We start from the raw sequence: 13,068 nt of genomic DNA on the forward strand, positions 1-13,068 counted from the left end.
CCAGGGACCAGGAGCTCCATCTGGGTCTCTCACGTGGGGGGGGGGCCCAAGCACCTGAGCCTCCGCCTGCCGCCTTCCGGGTTGCGTCAGCAGGAAGCTGGATCGGAAGTGGAGGAGCCAGGACTTGAACCTGCACTCTGACATGGGGGGGGTGCCCCCTGCTGTGCTGGCCGGCACTCAAAAGCGTATTGAAAAGGGGTGGGTGGGACTTTCTCAGAGGGAGGGGCACCCCGTCTCTTCCCATGCAGGCCCTGTTCTTGGCAGTGTGCAACGGTAGCTCCCGGGACCCCAGGCCGCCCCCACCCCCAGACGGCCCCCACTCCCCCCGCCCGGACCCCAGGCTGCCCCCACCCCCAGACAGCCACCACTCCCCCCGCCCGGACCCCAGGCCGCCCCCACCCCCAGACAGCCACCACTCCTCCCCCGGGGTTCCCAGAGTCGCCCACCCTCTGAGACGGCCACCATCCCCCCCCCCCCGGACCCCAGGGCCATCCACCCTCTGAGATGGCCCCCACTCCTCCCCGGGGGTTCCCAGAGCCGCCCACCCTCTGAGACGGCCACCATCCCCCCCCCCCCCCGGACCCCAGGGCCGTCCACCCTCTGAGACGGCCCCCACTCCTCCCCGGGGGTTCCCAGAGTCGCCCACCCTCTGAGACGGCCACCATCCCCCCCCCCCGGACCCCAGGGCCGTCCACCCTCTGAGACGGCCCCCACTCCTCCCCGGGGGTTCCCAGAGCCGTCCACCCTCTGAGACGGCCACCATCCCCCCCCCGGACCCCAGGGCCGTCCACCCTCTGAGACGGCCCCCACTCCTCCCCGAGGACCCCAGAGCCGCCCACCCTCTGAGACGGCCAGCACTCCTTCCCCGGGATCCCAGGCCGCCCCCCACCCCCAGATGGCTCCCACTCCTCCCCGGGATCCCAGGTCAGGAAGCCAAGGCCCAGGGCTGGGGTGCAGGGCGGGAGCTGGACTTGAATCCGGACCGTGTGCTTTGGCGGTGCTGACCCCAGCCGCCCGTGGAGGGAGGGGTCGCGGGCCCTGAGTGATGAGACAGCTGGGGAGGCTCACACGAACTTCCGGTCCTTTCTCGCCCCTCCCTCCCGCCCTTCTTTCCTGTCTCTCTTCCCCTTTCTAAAGTCCATGCCGGCTCAGTCCCGGGATGGGGGGGGGGGGATGCTCACGGAGCAAACACACGTGGCAGGGACCGGGGGTCCCAGCGGGGCGGGGCCTCTCTTGGAGACAGGGGTCGTGGTCACGCCGGCGCCAGCCAGCACTCGCTGCTGCTCCAGCCGGGGGCCTGGGGACCCTGGGGATCCCGGGGTGTGGGTCTGGCAGCGGGGTGGGGCTGGGGGCAGCCCTTGCAGAGAGGAGCCGTGCTTGCTGGCGTCTGAGGAGCTGGGAGTTCCCTCAGCGCTGGGGCCGCTGGCCCGAGCGATGGGGGCGGCACGGGGCTCATCGTCTGGCGGGTGCTTCGTGCCTGGACAGGGGCCCTCCAGGGACCCCGGCCGGTGACCACAGCATCCTTCCCGCCCGTGGCCGGGGCTCCGGCGTTGCTCCCGCGCGCCCCCGTGTGGCCGCAGACGGCAGCGCCACTTCGTGGGTGGGGCGGGTTTAGTCGGAGGGAGGGAGAGGGGAGGGGCGCGTTTGGAGCCTAAGACGTGAGTGACATGTGTTTTGCTCCGGCGGGAGGACTGTGACTCCAAGGGACAGAGGATCACGGGAGCCGGGCCCCTGGGCAGGCTGGCACTGCCCTGGCTCTTAGGGAACGCCCCTAAGCCGACCGCAGAGGGGCTGGAGGTGGGGGTCATTGAGCAAGGCGCCCCTCCCCCATCCTCCACCCGGACCTCTAACCTGGAGCCCAGTGGGCGTCACACGGCCTTGGCCAGCAGAAGCGCGACCCCCAGCATTCCCGTCACCGGGGGCGGCCAGCTGCTCGGAGTGGACCCTGTGGAAAGTGGGGAGAGCCAGTGAGGGAGGTGGGCCCCTGCTGACCCCACCCTGCTCCTGCGGCCTGCCCCTCTCCAGCCAGGCCCCTGCCCGTGTCAGCGTCCAGGTGACCTCTGCCGGGAGGCGGGTCAGGCTGGGAGTGAGGGGGGTGTTCACGTGTGTGTGCACGGGTGTGCGTGGAAGGCTCCAGACAGGAACCCCGCGGCAGGTGGCCGCACTGCAGGGCCAGGAGGGGGCCGCACAGAGCCGGCCGTGGGCAAACCACTGCTTCCCCCTCGAACCCTGGGCACTGCGAGAGCGAGGCAGCTGACCCCTCCCACACCAGCTGAGGGGAAGGCGGGGCTGGGGCGGGCAGGCGCACGCACAGGCGCCCAGCAGGGCGTCGGCCAGGACGGCTCACCGGAGCGGAGCAGGGGCCGCAGCACGCCCGGGTGCCCGTCGTTGGCCTCGGGCTCGATGTCCAGCAGCTGGCACATGAGCTCATACACATGCACGCTCTCGAAGGGCTCGGCCTCCAGCCCCGCCCTGAAGCTGGGGCCCACGGCGCGGAAGATGGTCTTCATGTCCATGTCCTCGTTGTCGAAGCCGTGCTCCCCGTTGTTGAACTGGACGCTGTATCTCTGCCGGGCAAAGGCGGGGCTCCTGGGTCCCCGCCGCGGGCACCCCCACCCCTCCCACTCCACCGACGCTTGTGTGGGACGTGGAGGCACAGGCTGCGTGAACACGCCGCGAGGACGGTGGCGCTAGCAGCCCTTGCACACACACGTGCACATGCACACACACTCAGCAGTCGCCCTGCACACGTGCCCGTGCCCACGGCGCCTCTGCACACGGGCCGCTGTCGCACAGGCGTGGCTGCGTCCCTGGGGTGGCCGGCACCCCTCAACCTGGGGACCAGCTGGGGCAGGGGCCTCACCCCGTGGATGACGTAGCCGGGGTCGCTGTACATGAGCAGGGGCGTGATCCTGGGGTGGCCGGCGTAGCGGAAGGCCCTGGGGAAGTCCTCCTTCCTGTACACGTGCAGCCGGGGGTGGGCGTGCTGCAGGGCGGCCAGCACCTGCTCCAGCCGGCCCTCCTTGGGCAGCAGCATCCCGTTGGGGCCGTAGTCCAGGAGCTCGAACTCGACGTCCTGGAAGGTGAAGTCTGGGATCTTGTGGAGCTCCACCAGGTCGCTGGCCGCCTTCTGCACGGTCCTCATGCCGTGGTCGGACGTGATGATGAGGTTCAGGCTGGCCGAGAGGTTGTGGCGCTCGATGCTGTCCCGGAGGTAGCCCACGGTCCTGTCCACTTGCGCCACCATCTGCTTCCTCTGCGGGGACTCGGGGCCGTACCTGTGGCCCGTGGAGTCCGGCTCCCCGAAGTACAGCGTGACCAGGTGCAGGTCCTCCCGGGTGAGCCAGGCCATCACGGTGTCCACGTTTGCCCTCCACTCACTCTCGTTCCCGTAGTCATGCAGCACGCCTTCCTTGCGGCTCAGCGTCGGGGCCATCCCTTGGTAGGTGACATTCCCGCCGGGGTAGAAGAAGGAGCCGGTCCGCAAGCCCTGTGGGCAGGGGGCGGGGCAGCGCTGCAGCCTGGGGGACCGACGCCCTCCTCCCCTCCTTGTCCTGCCGCGGCCCTGGGCGGGGGCATTACCTGCCTCTGGGCTGACGCCCTCCCCGTCCTGCCACCTCCCCCGGGGCCCCTGGGCGGGGGCGTTACCTGCCTCTGGGCCGTGATCCAGATGGGCACACTGCCGTTGTCCCACCACCTCTGGACGCCCAGCGTGGCGTGGTAGGGCAGCTTCACCTTGCTGCTGGTGTTGTAGAACATGTTGTGCACCACGCCGTGGTTCTCCACGTATTTGCCTGTGGGAGAAGCGCGGAGGGGGGATGCACCGGGCTCCGGTGGCGATGGTGGGCGGCAAGCAGGGGTGCAGGGGCCGGGGGGGGGGGTCTGGACTGCTCCCACCCAGTGGGAGCCCGCCCCTGCGCGTGGACTTTGAGTCCTGCAGCCCCATGCCCATGACACAGACGTGCACCCGGGGACCTCAGCTGCAGCCAAAGGTGGGAGAACCCCAGCTGGGTCCCGGGAGGCGGCGCCCATGTGACCCCAGCCCAGACCCCGAGGAATCCCAGGCTGGGGTTTGGGTCGACCCAGCTGCGATGCATGGGGTATTAGAGAGCTGACTTTTTCTTTTGCTTTGCTTTGCTTTGCCTTTTTTTCTTTTCCCTTCCCTCCCCTCCCCTCCCTTCCCCTCCCCTCCCCTCCCCTTCTCTCTCTCTCTCTCTCTCTCTCTCTCTCTCTCTCTCTCTCTCTTTCTTTCTTGATTTATTTGAAAGACAGAGTAGAGACAGAGAGAGAGATCTCCTATCCTCTGGATCACTCCCCAAATGGCCTCAATGACCAGGGCTGGGCCAATCCACAGTCAGGAGCTCCGTCCAGGTCTCCCGTGTGGGCGCAAGGCCCGAGCACTTGGACCATCCTCCGTTGCTTTCCCAGGCCACAGCAGAGAGCTGGATCAGAAGTGGAGCAGCCGGGACTCAAACTGGCCCCCATATGGGATGCTGGCACTGTAGGAGGCGGCTTCACCCCCTGAGCCACAGCGCTGGCCTGAGGGGGACGGGGCGGGGGCAGAGCTGGGGGCAGGGACAGGCCTGGGGGTCTTTGCTCCCCACGTCCCACCACACTCCCTGCCCTGGAGCCCTGGCGGCTGCTGGGAGCACTGTTTAGGGAGCCCACTGGCCGTTTTGGACCCAGGTGCACCTGCAGTGAGGGCCCCCACGGCCATGGCCGCGACCCGTCTCCCAGGGGGCGTCCCATGCCAGCACTCACCGGTGACCAGGGTGAAGTGGCAGGGGCTGGTGAGGGTGATGAAGGCCGGAGTCATGTACCGTGCCTTCACGCCCTCCCGCGCCATGGCGTCCAGGTGGGGGGTGTCCACGTCCTGGTCATAGTCCCAGCGGAAGCCGTCGAAGGACACGAGGAGCAGCTTGTTCCGGGGGCCGGGAGGGAGGCCCCACCTGCGGACAGGCGCCCCGGAGCCAGGGGCCAGGAGGGCGGCCAGAACCACAGCGACCAGTACGGCCGGGCGTCGCATGCCGGGCTCTTCAGACAGACAGGTGCGTGGGCTGGCTCCTGCCCAGGAGGTGACCAAAGTCCCAGGGTCGGCCTGGCAGTCTCGGGAGGTGGCCAGGCCGCCCTGGGGCTGCGCCACCCTCGGCCCCGGCCCTCATGGGCTGGAGCTGGGGCAGGAGCTCAGAGCTCAGGACGGCAGCTGGGCCCCTCCCCAGGCCTCGGAGCTGCGTGGTCCGTCCATGCCTCTCACTCAGACCCGAGACCGGTGGGACACAGGGGGCCCCGTCTCCAGCCTGTAGCTGGGGTCCTCGGGCCTGCCTGGGTGAGGGCCTCTGGGTAGGCTGGCCTTGTCCCTGGGGGACCCAGCCTGCACCCGTGCTGGCCTCCCTGCTGTGGGAGGGGCACCTGGGAGGCAGGGAGCCCTGTAGCCCCCCTCCTTCTCGGGGGCGGGCGTTCTCCCTGGTGGACATGCTGTGGCAGGAGGGAGGAGGGCAGCGCACAGCTCGCCCAGCCCCACCCCCACCCCGTCTCTCTCTTACCGCCCCCCCCCCCCCCCGTACCTATTAAGCAGGTTCTGTCCCGGGCAGGGTTCTAGGTTCAAAGACCTAGAAACAAAGGAAACAGGCGGCTGACGTCTGCCCCCTGGTTGGGGACACAGGCGCTACAGGACGAATAAGCAAGACCGGGGGCAGGGCGGTGGTGGGGGAGCCGGGCAGCGGGGGGCGGGCTCAACGGCATCAGCTGATTCAGTGTTTTTTTTTTTTAAGGCTCCTCTTGCAGGTGGAGTGTGGCCTACAGGAGGGCGGGTGGACGTGGGTGGAGCCAACACTGCCCGTGTCCGAGCAGGACGTGCATGGTGGCCGCGGGGCGTGGGGTGGCTTCCGCAGGCTTTGCCGAGGGCAGGTGCCACTGTGCTGTCTGGGGATGTGGGGAGAGACCCGCGTGGCCCCGTAGACATCCCGAGCCACAGGCCTGCCACATCCTGCTCGGCCTCAGCTTCGTGAATCCCACCAGTCCTGCTTGGCCAGCGTCCCGAGCCCTCCCTCTGTGCCCGTCACCTGCCCTGAAGGCCGGCCGGCCAGGACGGGCCCAGCATGCACACGGCCCGGCCCCCTCCCTGGGGGCCCAGGGATGCCACGGGAAGCCAGTGCTCATGGGAGCTGCAGGCCGAGGGAGAGGAGGTGGGGGCTTCAGGCTCATCAGGGTGGGGGTCTCGGAGAATCTGACGGACTGAGGCTGGAGGCCCGGGCCAGAAGCCAGGGCAGGAAGGCTGCAGGCCGGGGGTCACACAGGGAGGTGAGGAGGTGGAGGGGAGGGGTCAGGCTTGGGGCTGGGGGATGTGCAGGGGTCAGTTGGGGCCTGTGGGTCATGGTGGGAGAGGGGCCTGGGTTTGATGCGGGGTCTTATCTTCTTCCATGGCAACATGGCTGCCAAGGAGAAAGACTACATCTCCCAGCATCCCACGCAGTGAGCCATGGCCATGTGACCGTATGTGGCCAATGGGACAAAAGCTGCATGTCCGTGACAGCCCAGTGCCTCTTCCTGGAGCTAGTTTGATGCCTCTTCTCCAGAGTCTTCCTCCATCTGATGCCTGGCGCTCCTGGGCTCCGCAGGTGTGGGCGGAAGCAGCTGGACCCTGAGGGCGTCCTGGACGGCTCAGCTGCAGCCACTCCCAGGGAGGAGACACGTCTGTCTTGATCCAGTTCCTGATTGGGCTTCTGTCTCAGTGGGGCCAGGTCTGCAGGCGGGCGGTTCCCTGGCTGTGTCCCTCCGCCTGCACGGCCAGCATCCCACGTGGGCGCCGGTTCCAGTCCCGGCTGCTCCACTTCTGATCCGGCTCCCTGCTAATGCGCCTGGGAAAGCAGTGGAAGACGCCCGAGTGCTTGGCCCCTGCACCCACCTGGGAGACTCGGGTGAAGCTCCCGGCTCCTGACTTCAGCCTGGCCCAGCCCAGGCTGTTGCGGCCATTTGGGGAGTGAACCAGCGGATGGAAGACCTCGATGTCTCTCCTCTCTCTGTGTAACGCTGAGGTTCAAAATAAATAAGTCTTGAAATAAAACAGTGCTGGGGGCCAGTGCTGCGGCTCACTAGGCTAATCCTCCGCCTGCGGCGCCGGCACCCCGGGTTCTAGTCCCGGTTGCTCCTCTTCCAGGCCAGCTCTCTGCTGTGGCCCGGGAGTGCAGTGGAGGATGGCCCGAGTGCTTGGGCCCTGCACCCCATGGGAGACCAGGAGAAGCACCTGGCTCCTGGCTTCAGATCAGCGTAGCTCGCGGCTGTAGCGGCCATTTTAGGGGTAACCAACAGAAGGAAGACCTTTCTCTCTCTCTCACTGTCTAACTCTCTCTGCCAAAAAAAAAAAAAAGAAAGAAATAAAACAGTGCTGATGTGGGTACCTGCCTCTCTCCCTCCCTCCCTCCCTCTCCCTCTCTCTCTCTCCCTCCTTCCCTCTCTCTCTCTCTCTCTCGGGTTACTGTGGAGGTCCTAGCAGTTACTTGGTGTTACAGCCGGGTCGCTGTGGGGGACGGAGGCTGACCCAGCTCCAGTGTGCTCCCCAGGACCCTCAAGCCCCGCGCTGGGCCGGCATCGCCCACGACGGCAAGCATCCCACCGGCTCAGTTTAGCAAAGCTCCCGCGTGCTCCCCTCTGCTCCTGTCGGCTCTCTCGCCCCCGCTCCTCCGGCAGGAGCCCCCCACCTGGCTGCCTCCTCTTTTTTTTTATTTATTTTTTTATTTATTTTTTTATTTTTGACAGGCAGAGTGGACAGTGAGAGAGAGAGACAGAGAGAAAGGTCTTCCTTTGCCGTTGGTTCACCCTCTAATGGCCGCCGCGGCCGGCGCACCGCGCTGATCCGATGGCAGGAGCCAGGTGCTTCTCCTGGTCTCCCATGGGGTGCAGGGCCCAAGCACCTGGGCCATCCTCCACTGCACTCCCTGGCCACAGCAGAGGGCTGGCCTGGAAGAGGGGCAACCAGGACAGAATCCGGCGCCCCGACCGGGACTAGAACCCGGTGTGCCGGCGCCGCAAGGCGGAGGATTAGCCTAGTGAGCCGCGGCGCCAGCCTGCCTCCTCTTGGTAGTCCCGACTCCCCTCCTCCGTGGTGCCAAGTTCCATTCCTTGTGGGAGTCAGCCTGAGCCCCACCTCTTAGCCCACGGGGGCCGCGGCTGTCTGAGCCCAGTCCCCTGTCCCCGAGGAGGGGAGCAGCCACGGCTGCCCTCGCAGTGGGTGCCGCCTTCCTCGGGCTGGGTTAGCTTTTAAGTTCCCTTTCAGTAGCTGAGTGGTGGGAAACGGTATCTCGGAGAACGAAGGCAGAGGAACTGGGAGATGGTCCGTGTCAAGTTTATTTTTTGTTTAATTAAAATTTTACTTATTTATTTGAAAGTGAGTGTGTGGGGGGGTGCTGGCAGAGAACCAGCCGCTGGTTCACTCCCCAGATGGCAGCAGTGGCCAGGGCTGAACCAGACTGTAGCCCGGAGCTGGGAACTGGGTCGGGACCTCCCACACGGTGGCAGGGACCCGGACACCTGAGCCATCACCTGGTGCTCCCCAGGGCTCTGAGGCGGGAGCTGGAGCGGACATCACCCCGTCACGCACCTGGGCACGCAGATGGGAAGCGGGCAGCAGCCCCCACCCCCAACCTGGGTGTGTACCCCTGACTCTGCCCCTTGGCCACAGGGGGCGCACAGGCCCCAGGTTCACCGGATGGGGCTCTGGGGGCAGCAAGGGGCCTCAGGAGTGCTCGCCTCCCTCCCTCCCTCTCTGAGGGCACTTGGCGGGCTGGGCGGGACCCTCTCTGTAGGGGGAGCCGCCGCCGGCCCCCCACCTCCCGGATCCCAGGAGCTGCTTGGTCACTCGTCAGCTGGTGCCTCGGGGCCGCACCTCTCGCTGTTATCTTCGCTGAACTCTGCCTCCCGTGTGGACTCCCGGGCACCTGGCCCGCTGGCCTGGAACTCTCTGGAAGGGCTTGTCCTGGGGATGTGGACGATCAGGCTTCCTCTGTGGCTGTCCCCGTGGCTGCCTCCGTGGCTGCCCCTGTTGGGCGGCTGGGGAGAGCGGCTGCACCCGTCCAGGGGCCTGGGCTGCGGGCGGCATCTGGGTCTCCTGTCCCCTCCATCAGCCCCTGGTGGGCGGGGTGGGTCCTTCTGGAACCGCGTGGCCCCACAGGGAGGTGCACGGGCGTCCTGCCCTCACGGGATCTTCCCTTACAGCCTGGTGTCTGTCGTGGCCTGGTACGGAGAAGGGGACAGCGGTGCACCAGATAAGGGGCTACCTTTGGCCACGCCGGGCTGATAAGGAAATGGCAGTTTGTGCGGGCCAGGCGGCTCCTCGCTCATCCCCAGCTGGGGACAGCATCGCCTGGGAGGGGCTGGCTCTGTGGGCCATCCCTGGAAGGAAGCCCCCTTCACGGGTCCCACGGCCACCCTCGGCTCCATCCCACCCTCCTGGGGCTGAGCTGAGCTGCACTGCAGGTCGCCTGGAGCTATGGGGGCCGGCGTGGGGGTCGCAACCCAGCGGGGACATTGCGGCCTTGTGCTGTCGCGCTGGGCGTGGCTCCTATGCGTGGACGACTTGGGGGGCTCCTGGCTCAGCTTCTTTGTCTCTGGAGCCGCCCCCTCCCACTGGCGTTTATGTGCACCTGCATGGACAGGAAGGCAGACGCGTGCCTGCTTCCTGCTCTGCATAGGGCCGACATGCGGAGGGACTAGGCCAGCTCAGGGCCCACGGCACCGTGGAGACTGCGGGGCGGGCGTCGGAGGGGTGCCGTGGCTGTGCCTGGAACGGGTGCTGTCTCTGGGCTCGGCTGTGGGGACCCGGGGCCTCTGGCGGGAGGAGACGGTGCTCTGCTGGGCGGAACCGCTGTTTTTGCCGGCCGCGCCTAACCTGAGATGGGCACAGATAAGATGGCGCCAAGTCATCAAGTCCCCTGGGGCTCAGGGGCCACTCAGCACCGGGCAGCAGCCTGCTTCTCCGTGTCCTGGTGGTTTTAGGGCCTCGGGCGGCGGCCTCTCCCACGGCTGGCCCACTGGGGGTGGGGCGGGCAGGGGGCAGGGCCACAGCCCAGAATAGGACTGGGTGAGGGTGTCTGGCGGGGTCCTCGAGGGTCCTGGGGGTGAGGGCAGCCCTGCCCAGAGGCCTCCCCGTGCACCTGTCGCGCATGGGGCTGGAGCCGGGGCCCACGAGGCCAGGGTGACCTCTCTCGAGCTCAGACTGCCCATCTAGTGGCTGAAAATCACGCACTTTGGGAGCAGAGGCCAAGGCCCCAGGGGGCTCCCGGGGATGGAATCCAGGTGTGGGCGGGGCGGCCCTGGGGGGCTCAGGGGGACGGGCGGCTTCCTCGTCTTTTCCAAATTCTGGAGGCTGCTGCGGCCATCGGCAAGGCTGTGACCTCTGACCCTGCCCCCCCTTACAAGGATGCTTGGGCTACATGGGGTCCACCTGGAAAGCGGGGGCCACCTCCCCTCTGCCGTGGGAGGTGCCACAGCCACAGGCTCTGGGGGTGAGGGCGTGGACATCCGGGGGCAGGGTTCTGCCCCCCACAGAGGGGCGTGGTGGCTGCTGGACCCCCGCCGAGCGTCTCTGCTGTACTCAGACCCAGCGCAGTGGTGAAGAGAGGGAGAAAGCCCAAGACAGGTGGCACCCAGCGTCCTGGACCAGGCAGGGGCCCCGCTCAGGTGCGCAGACCCCCAGAGGAGAGCCCACGGGCCCCTGGGCACCCGCGTCCCCAAAACAGAGGGGCGGGAGCTGATTCCGCGAGCATCAATGGTCTCTTGGCCAGGGCCCCGTGTGGGCGGGGCTGTGGGAGCCATGGGGGACACCCACGAGGCAGGTCCAGCGGCCACAGCCCAGGCCACCTCCTTCCACTGGCCTTGTCCGCCCAGGACCCGTGCAGAAGTGGCGGTCCCACGGCTGGCCGCTGCGAGGTGGTGACATTTCCGGCCCCGCCAGGCCATGTGGGTTTCCCCGACGCGGCTCAGGAGGGGAATCCTCCGCGCTTCCTCTGTGCTGTCCCAAGTGGAGGGGGGCCCTGGTGGGTCTCTTTGGGTTTCCAGCAAAGCTGGGTTTTGTCTTTTCTGCCCCTTTAAATCTGCTTCCAGGTTTTGCGCCCTTTGGGCACCTCAGCCAGCGGCAGCCGCTGCTGCTGTTTTGGGTATTTGTCCCGGCTTTGGCCAGAGGTGCCTCCCGTGTCACAGACCTGGGCAGCAGCGACGGCGCCTGCAGCGAAGCGGCTCCTTTGAGGGGCTGGGCTGGGCCCTGTGGAAACTGGCCATGCCTAGGCAGCTCCTGGGGGCGCCCAGAGCCCCTGCTAGAAGGGAAAAAATCCCACCCGGAGGAGCCCGGCCCAGGAGCTCCCGGCGTTGGCAGGCTCTCACACGTCCACCAGGTGGCGCTGTCCAGCCGTAAATCCCGCAGCTTTGCACCTGGGCAGTGCTGGGGGCTCAGGCCAAGCTGGAGGGGTAAGGAGGGGGCTCTCTCTGTCTCCCACAGGGAGGGACCCGCACCTGTCGCCACCACCTGGAATTCACAACCCTGACATTCCCCATCACCTGCGGGGGGGGGGTCAGAGAGGAGGCACGGCCTTGGGGGTCCCAGCAGAGGCGTTGAGGGGGGGGATCCCCTCTTCCACGCAGGTCTCTGCTGACCCCACCCTCTTGGGGTGCCTGTGCCAATGTGGCCCTCGGGCCCGGGGCCCCAGGATCTGCTCCTGTCCCTGGCGTCTGAGTGCCCGGCCGCGGAGCTGGGTTGGCCGGTGTCAGGGCCTGGGTTAGGCAGCTGGACTGGGAGGTAGAGCTAGGGTGCTCCTGTCCGTACACCCTCCTCCTAGGGGCCTGGAATCCATGGGGACCCCAGCGGCTCTGCTCCTCTTTCTTCTCAGGCACGGGGGTCCCAAGAGGGGGAGGCGCTGCCTCCAGGAGCGGGGGTCCAAGCCTGGTCCGGGCATCTCCAGCGGGGACACCCCGGCCACCTGGGCAGACGAGGAGGAGGAGGGGCGCCGGCTCTCGTACCCCCGTGGCTTCTGCCGGTGCTCCTGCCTCTGCCCACCTGGAGCTGTCCCCCTGGCCATCCCCTGCCCATGGCCTCTCTCCTGCAGGTGCCAGGTGGCGCCGGTTGGAGGTGGCCAGGCCTGGGCTCCGGTCCTGCTCTGTCCCCTCCCCGGGGCCTGGCGGAGCTGGCAGATGGTGGGCTGGGAGGGGGGGCTGCCCAGCCAGACGGACCGACTGTCGGGACAGATGGCGGCCGGGCGGGGGTCCGGAGCCTGCCCATCTGCCCCGGCCCCTGTGGGACTTCTCTCATCCGCTCGGGCTGAGCTGAGATGAGGCCAAGTGGTGGCGGAGGCCCAGGCCGGCTCACAGCCCGCCGGGCACTCTCAGGGCTGGGCGTCCCCTGCTGGTGTGCATCTGGGGCCCCATGGTCTGTGCTGCCCACACTGGAGGGGCCCCTCGGGGCCTGGGGTGCCTGTGCTGAGCACCCCCCCCCGGGGAGGGGGCACAAAGAGGCCCTGGACAGAGGGAACATCAGCCTGGCTCTGAGACCGGCAGGGGATGAATTGTGAGGGTCATAATGGGAGCAGGGTGGGCAGCGGCCGACCCGGCCCAGTGAGAGGCCTGGGGTGGTCGGGGCTGTGTCTCAGTGGGGGGCTGTGCGCCGAGGCCTCTCCAGGCACAGCCAGGAGCTGGGGTGGGCAGCCACCTTCCGGCCATGGCGTGGCTGACGGCCTGCGGGCTGGGGTCCCCCCACCCCCAGGCACCTGTCCACGCCCCCCTCTACCTCCAGGTCCTGCTGGGGTGTGCGCGTTCTTAGACCTTGTCCGACTCCCAGGCTCGCTCCTGCAGCCGGGGGCTGTGTGGGACCCCAAGGCTGGCCACCTTGCCGTCCCCTCTCAGGGGCTCTGGGCCCTCCCTCCAAGCCGGTCCCTGAGGCCCCGCCTTCCTCCCCTACCGCCCGCCTCTGCTCCTCGCGGCTGCCCCAGCTTTGGCCCAGAGCTTCTGGGTTCCCTCAGGGACTCCCAGGGCATCCCTGGTCCTGTGGGTGTTACCTGGGGCCCTTGCTCAGCTCTGCCTCAGGCC

General features: G+C 67.7%; 1 protein-coding gene across 1 annotated transcript; it reads right to left on the reverse strand.

Moving 5' to 3' along the window:
• Nucleotides 1-1,748: 1,748 nt before the first annotated feature.
• ENPP7 (ectonucleotide pyrophosphatase/phosphodiesterase 7) lies at nt 1,749-5,197 on the reverse strand. The gene is made up of 5 exons (XM_070060892.2): nt 4,762-5,197; nt 3,649-3,794; nt 2,864-3,490; nt 2,348-2,567; nt 1,749-1,945 (listed from the first exon to the last, which is right to left on the reverse strand). Exons 1-5 carry the CDS (start codon nt 5,024-5,026, stop codon nt 1,869-1,871), a joined length of 1,335 nt encoding a protein of 444 aa, XP_069916993.2. The 5' UTR covers nt 5,027-5,197; the 3' UTR covers nt 1,749-1,868.
• Between the last annotated feature and the right edge of the window lie 7,871 nt (nt 5,198-13,068).

The sequence above is a fragment of the Oryctolagus cuniculus genome, chromosome 17 (genome assembly GCF_051225735.1).
Source record: "Oryctolagus cuniculus isolate XC-2025 breed Fujian yellow rabbit chromosome 17, ASM5122573v1, whole genome shotgun sequence".
NCBI lineage: Eukaryota > Metazoa > Chordata > Mammalia > Lagomorpha > Leporidae > Oryctolagus > Oryctolagus cuniculus.

Bases quoted from the DNA above. Each gene is read 5' to 3' on its own strand.
- ENPP7 (XM_070060892.2), bottom strand. From the start codon at position 5,026: ATGCGACGCCCGGCCGTACTGGTCGCTGTGGTTCTGGCCGCCCTCCTG. The intron at 2,568-2,863 runs GTGAGGCCCCTG...TTTGCCCGGCAG, and splicing joins CCGGCTACGTCATCCACGGG to AGATACAGCGTCCAGTTCAA. The intron at 1,946-2,347 runs GTGAGCCGTCCT...CACTTTCCACAG, and splicing joins GCGGCCCCTGCTCCGCTCCG to GGTCCACTCCGAGCAGCTGG.